This window comes from Dermacentor albipictus, chromosome 6 (genome assembly GCF_038994185.2).
Source record: "Dermacentor albipictus isolate Rhodes 1998 colony chromosome 6, USDA_Dalb.pri_finalv2, whole genome shotgun sequence".
Lineage (NCBI taxonomy): Eukaryota > Metazoa > Arthropoda > Arachnida > Ixodida > Ixodidae > Dermacentor > Dermacentor albipictus.
Window position 1 is genome coordinate 86,267,383 of NC_091826.1, and position 7,195 is coordinate 86,274,577.

Sequence of the window (7,195 nt, forward strand, 5' to 3'; positions counted from 1 at the left end):
GAGGTGTTGCTCTACGCCAGAGTCGAGTGCTGGCTCGCGGAGTTCATCGGCAGCTCCGACTCCGCCTTTGGAATTCAACATTACTGTTAAGTGCGCTTTGTGTCGGTCCCCGTGGGCAGCCTTCGATATTTCTAAATGTGCTTACTACTTCTGTCACGTTGTCGTCACTGAATGGCTCGGTTCTAACGCACTTCCCAATGGTGTTTGTAAGAGCTTTTCGTTTTTCAAACTCTCTGGATTGTCATCCCTGATTTCCCCCAATGATATCCAACACCTGCTCTTTTTTTGAAACGCGAGCAAATGCTTTTCCCGAAAATACAAGGTCCCATCATCAAGCTCATTATGCAGAGTAGCGCGATCATGATTTTTACTTACATTTCCAACTTCTGTTTGTTTAACAAAACCTGAAGCCATTGGCGAATTATTTTTTTTTTTTTGCTTTCCGACTGCCACTTCATCCTTCACAGCTCGATTCCTCGTATTTCCGACTAGTAATCTAGGTTTCACATTACCAACGTCAAATCAAGTCATTTGACGCTTCTCAATTGAGCACCAGCCCCAGGTACATTACAGCAAGCTCTTCATACGTTTATTGAAACGCCTGGAAAGTTACTCTACTAGGGCTGGCGATTGTGGCTCAAATTTTCAAAGCCAATATTTCATACGAAGTATGCATATTCAACGTTCTGCTATGATTAGATAATTGAATGTTTTTTCTTTTTCGTTTTGTTTTCATTTTACTTCTTTATTCATTACAGTTACTGATGCCTCATAAAGAGAATTATGTTTTTGGGCATGATACAAATTAGTATATTTGTTGGAAGAGTGTACAAGGGCGCAATAATTGAACTTCGCCGGGGATAACAAAAATCTGACAGGTCGCTGGCCAAGTGTGGTCCTTTTACGCGTAGGAAACGTGAGGTCGAGTCTTTACAACGTTGGAATTCTGTTTGTTTGGCGTGTGTGCAATGGGTTGAAGGAAATGGCATTTTAATAATACAGGTTGAGTCTTTCCTACAGCTTGCGCACTGACAAATATTCTTGCATTGTGAAACGACTGCTATTAGCAGTTAGTCCCGAAGCATCCAGCCCTATACACCAACAAATGTATACGTAAAACGCTTCCAATTACAAATATAATATACCATATATCATGTGTCCTCTAGCACTCATTCGAATCCGCAATGTCCTTTTATATTGCATTTGAGTTCTCTGACTGTTCCTCCTAGAAAATTCTACTTTATTAATACTTGTAACGAGTAGTCTTTTCGGATAGATTGATGAATGGATGGATGTATAAGCGTCCCCTTTGGAACGGGGCGGTGTGTTGCGCCACCAAGCTCTTGCCATTAAACTGCCTAATGTCCTACCTAGGTTAAAAAAAAACACGATGAATTCACACAACCAAATTTTCTGATCCCCTATTGCGAACTTTGCTTCTGTTCGTTTCCGTTGTATGTCGTTCCCTTCCACGAATCTTCCGATCGCCTCTTACTAAGCTCTATTGCGGACATGTTTACTTTCCCACTGCTCACGCTGAACCCAAGGGCTTCAAGGAGGCCAGTGGTGCCTAAACCGACCGCTGGGTAGACGTCTTCACATTCTAATAAAAGACGCTCCATAGTCTCCCTATAGCTTTACCGCAGGAAGCACATGCTTCTTCTTCCTTTGTATATCTCGCTTTATAGGTGCGTGTTCTAAGGCATCCCTATCTCACTTCTAAAAGTAATGAGATTCCCTTTGAGTTATCAAAAATGGTTTCTGTCCTGATTTCGTTTTTTACTCTTAAGTAGTTACTCATGGCAGTTTTCTTTTCCATTGCCGCCACCCATGAGATTATTTCATCCTCTCTGACTTTCCGCTTGACGTTCGTTGTTGCTGTGTTGCCCACCCTACAGGCCGCATACTTGCTGGAAGCATCCTAGTTATTTTCCTCCACTGTGAATCAATGCTTTTCCTGTACAGATTCCTCAACACTCTCCCAGCCCATTTACTTTCTTCCATATTCCTCAGTCGTTCTCCGTAATCAATTTTACGGTAAGCTTCCCTCACTTTAAATCTAGTCCAGCCCATATCATCCTGCACAGCTTCATTTGTAGTCTTCCCGTGAGCGCCCAATGCGAGTCGTCCCACTGACCTTTGGTTCCCATCGAGTCTTGATTGTACCCTGAGTTAAAGCAAACAAACGCATTTACAAACGGAAGTCCTGGAACCATTACACCTTTCCACATACCCCGGAGCACCTCGTACCTGTTGTATACCTCAAAGCGCTCTGTGCTTAATTATGGCTGCATTTCGTTTCCCCTTCACTGTTATTGTTTTGTCCTGTTTTTCCATATATGTACTGCCTTCGTTTATCCATATACCAAGGTGTTTATATTCTCTTACCCGAGCTGTTTACTGGCCCTGCATTGCCACTCTCTGTTCACTGTTTTCATTGAATACCATAACACCTGCTTTTCTAACACTAAATTTCAAACCTAAATTGTTGCTTTCCTGTCCACAGATATTAGCCAGACGTTGCAAATCACTTTGTTAGCTAGCAACACAATGTCGTCCGCATAAAGTAAACCTGGAAGCTGCTGCTCTATACCGTACCCGCCTGTTTATACACTCTTAGCATGGTAACGTTTATTAAAAGGGTATGTTCTCACAGATTTGTGCACCTTTAATCTATAAGTTAAACATCTACCTTTACAAATATACCTTCTATTAAAGATAAGTAGGCGTGCACCTAAACTAGAGGTTACAATACTTTAACTACTAGTATAGGCATACAGTATTGAGCGCCTTTGCCTAAACATAGAGGTTACTTGCTACAGTATACCGGTTGAACCATTGACATGTTTACACAAAGCGGCTTGCTGAAGGTCCCGGATGGACACCGCGCTCCGCATGCTCCGTATAGCCGGTGTCGCCTAGCAACGGCGACGCCGCTCTTCTTTCTTTCAGGCTTCTTTCTGCTTGCGCCTCTTCTTTCTTACGCGCTTCTTTCTGCCACCGTATTAGGGAGCCTACAACCATGCGCGGAGAAATGTGCGCTCTCGCGGAGGACGCCCGTCGGCCCAACGTTGCCTCGGCCAATCCTTTTCGGAGGCTGCCTTTACACGCGCTTGCGCTTCGAAATAGTTCACGTGTCCACCTCGTGCGGTTTCCAGGGCAAAGTGTGTCCCTGTGTCCCTCTCAGCCTAAGAAAAAAAATAAACATTGCGTTTTGCAGGCAACTTAGACCTTACGCGTACCGCAGCATCTCCTGTTCGACCTCCAGGATATGAAGACAAAATAATGCCACATACTCCCCAAAAAGGCGAGAAAATGGTGAGCGCAGGAGCCACAGAAATTGTTTAACTTGCGAGTAGTATATTGTAAGTGATTACTTCCTTTTAAATCATTTAAATCGTTGTATATCAGCCAGCGAAGGGCTACTGCTAGTATCCTTTCGGATAACTGACGAAATGAAACTCCCCGTGAGATAGTCTATTGCTCAACATTTGAGCAAATCTGTAACGGTAATGTTGCCAACAATACAGTTCAAAACATACTATGAAGGTCTGAGTAGAAGGCACAGTTAGCTTGCATAAATAATTCGAGTGTAAACTGGCAGTCCGACAGCTAGCATAGGGTTGTTTAGAATGCAATATTTTTATTAGAAAATACAACATATGATACACTAGAAATACTGCCGGCCTTGCTGACCACATGACTAGATTTGAAACTTCGAATGAATAGTATTACTTGCATAGTATGACAGGAAATCACTTGTATCATATCACGGTGCTTGAGCCACGCTTGTCATCATTAAATCCGTTTGAACTGTCCACGTAAAAGCTTGTACTGCAGTCAGAAAGCAAGAAAACAAGGCAAAGGTTAAGTATATGAGATTGCAGGCACTAAAGCATGAATTGGACAATTGTGTTCAGATCCCCTTGGACACTACAGGAAAAAAAAAGCTTTACACATCCTGTGCAGCTTTAGAGCAGGACAATAAAGACACTTCCAATTCAATATAGCAAATGCAAAAAAATTACAGAGCTTCGGCTGTGGTGACACCTAAAAAAGAAGACGGGGCCATAAGGCCATGCATGCTTCCTAGCCAATATATATGTAAATTGGCAAGAAGACCAAAGACCAGTCTTTCAGCCTACGCCTCAACAACGATAACATTAAAAACATATTGAAATTAAAGCTCTATACATGTCCGTGTAAGTACTGGAGGAAGCATTTTCCCTGTGCATGGGAGCAATAAGTATCTTACAAAAGTAGTAAAATTTGCATCATGATACACTATGAGCTATGCATGACATCAGTGAAATACCGTTAACTGTCTGTATAAGTTTGCATTGCGGTTAGCAAACAAGAAAACAAGGAAAATTTGAACTGTACCATGATGTTACAGGCACAACAACAGGAATGGGACAATGGTTATTATATCACCTTTGAAAACCACACAAGTATTGTTGCACACCCTGGTGTACATTAAGAATGTGGTTCCAAAGACACTCAAAATGCAATACAGCAAATGCAAAAATGCAAGATTATAAATGCTTGATTATGGGTAACATCTGAAAAACAAACGCTACTATAGAGCCATGTACAGCGCTTCCAAGTCAATATTATAGGGGAAGCGGGGAGGGAGACAAAAACACAGCCTTTCATGCTGTAATTACGCAAGAATAAAATTAAGAACGGATGTTGAAATTACACGTCTATACATGTTCGTGGAAGTAGTACAAGCAATGCTTGCATACATCTGAGCTAATACTAAAATATTAGCAAATATACCAGACGAATACTTCAAACATGCTGACTAATGTGTAGCAGTGTAAAATATTAAGATCATCACACTTCAACTGTGGCACCTGTATGATACAACACACACGCACACCACCACAAATATCAAGTATCACCTTAAATAAAGTATAGCTCTCCAGTTAACATTTGTGGGTATTTAAAGTAAATGCTCATATTACAAATAGAAAAGCAAGGCTACTGAATTTGATTACGTTGTTATATACATTTCTATTGCTGGCACCACAAGTATTCACTCTCAATGTCTACTTTAAAGCACGCTGATCATGTAAGACAGGCTATCGTCTAAGCATGATAGAAGCTTTTCGCTGTGTTTTACTGCGATAATGTATCAGGATCTCAGAAGGCTATGTGACACTAACAGGACACCTATGTAGATGCTATGTTAGTTTGTACGGGGACAGTTTGGGAGCTCAAGGTTGCTCTCTTTCTTTTTCTTCACGGCCATGAAGTAATAAGGAAAAAAACCTTCGAGCACAGCTCTGCGTGGCAGAACACATTTATTGCTACAGCACCACCAGGAATGATGCAAATAGACATAAATGTTGAAGGTTCGTGTACTATATGTCTAAATAGAAATACATATAAGTTTTATACAACCATAAGGAAGACAATGTCAGCCCTGTCGAGAGCACAATCATGTCTGTTTGCGGCAAGTATGTCAGCTCCAGTCTCCAGTGGAGCCTACAAGAACAGAATAGTAATCTAAAACTCTTATATTTACTTGTTTATGTCGCACTGCAAAGAGCTATCAACATGTAATGAAAGAGGCATAAATTAACTACAAACAGATAAAATATTAGTACAGAATGTATAATTAAACACGCAAAATTTAGGTATGTTCTATCAAGGATACTTCGGTAACAATAAAAATTCAAGGTTAAATATTTAAAAAATATATATTAGTCAATTCAAACTAATCATGCAAATTAATTTCCAAGTCAGTTCGTACTCCTCTTCAGTACAAAAGACAACACCGAAAGAATGTGACAGTTTAACAGTGAAAACGCAATATCAAGTGATTGCGAAATGAACTTAAGGATATCCTTAAGGAATTTAGGATAGTTTACAATTCATTTGTAAACATATGATCATATCAGCACAACACACCAGTTCCGTGTATGAGGTCTAATGCTGTGCGTACGCACTAAAGTGCAACATGTACTCGAGCTTTAAGAGTAACTAACATGGTGACTCATAGAGATAAAAAAAAAAACGTGCTTATGAAGCGAGCGAGTAGTGCTTCAATAAAACTCAGTAGCGTAAGCATGAGCATGAATTCACGGGGAAATATAGGACACACACACACAGCAGCAAATAAATAATTTAACAAGAAGCATTGCTTACCTGGGTCATATGTATTGCTGTCTTCAGTATTCGTTACAGCAGTCACAACATAAGCGATGCTCACCATTCTCGCGTAAAAGAACCTTTACCATATTCCATCGGCAATGCGGTTCCTTGCAGCGGCCAGTGCCACGCAGCGCGCCAATATGTCGCTGCTCCACGGCGGCAGTGCTTCTTTTCAGCGGTTCGCGTATATTTAGGAGTCTTTTTGGTAACTGTACCACGCGTCACGATCGACTCAAACACACAACACCCTTGGTAAGTGTACACCACGAAATCGGAGGGCGTTTAAACGTGGTTAAAGCGATGAAACAAAGCGCGACACGACCGTTTCAAAAGCGCCGCATCGGCGATACTCTTCTCGGCATGCTTCTTGAGAGCTACACAACGCAGAGGAGATATGACTGCGCTCGCGTTTGGCTGAAGCTGAAGCGCGTTTGATTATGGCGTCCATCTACAGAGAGAAAATTAAAACACTAATCAAGCTACAGTTCCGCCAAACTGTCACATAACAGTATATCAAGATTCTAATATTCTATTGTTTAAAAGATGTTGCTGTTCGTTCGTATTTGTATATTTTCTCTCTGCTCATTTGGCCAGCCGCCATTGTGGCCTTATACTGTGAGTGCCCGTTCATCTCTCTGCGAGACCTTACTGGAGCGGCGGTCGCCCGCTGTCATGTGAATGAAGTGGCGTCATTATCGCGTGTTAGCCAGCGAGCAAAAGTGGTGCGTGTCCGGCGTTCTCTGTAAGAAACCCGACATTTGCCGCAGTTTAGGAACCACCTCGTAGTATGCGTTAGAATGGACAAAAATAAAAGAAACACGGCGGCATACTACAATCTGTTGCAGTGTACAAAACATTTTTTTCCCCTACAGAATAGTTATTGGTCCTGCTCGACGCTTCCCTTCTGTCGGTCGTCGAGCTTTTAGAGTATTCCAGCGTGCGCCCGCGTGCACCCTTCAATGTGCGTCCTGCTGTCAAAGGGTGTCGTGTTTCAGGAGAAGATTACAAACGCCACTAAAGGAAGCGTTGATGC

The 7,195-nt window shown here is 41.8% G+C and overlaps 1 protein-coding gene across 3 annotated transcripts in view; it reads right to left on the bottom strand.

Moving 5' to 3' along the window:
* The window catches only part of LOC139061264 (uncharacterized), a 49,428-nt gene extending 42,915 nt beyond the window's left edge, over positions 1 to 6,513 (bottom strand). The window contains exons 1-2 of one of the 3 annotated variants that reach the window (XM_070540982.1): positions 6,157 to 6,513; positions 3,736 to 3,834 (exon numbers count right to left, since the gene is read on the bottom strand). Coding sequence is in view for 1 of the 3 variants with exons in the window: in XM_070540981.1 (XP_070397082.1) it covers positions 6,157 to 6,223 (67 nt within the window). In the remaining 2 variants the exon portion in view is untranslated. Of the gene's footprint in view, positions 1 to 3,735; positions 3,835 to 5,409; positions 5,496 to 6,156 lie in introns of those variants that run through there. The other 2 variants (XM_070540983.1, XM_070540981.1) reach the window with 2 other exon arrangements.
* Positions 6,514 to 7,195: the final 682 nt, after the last annotated feature.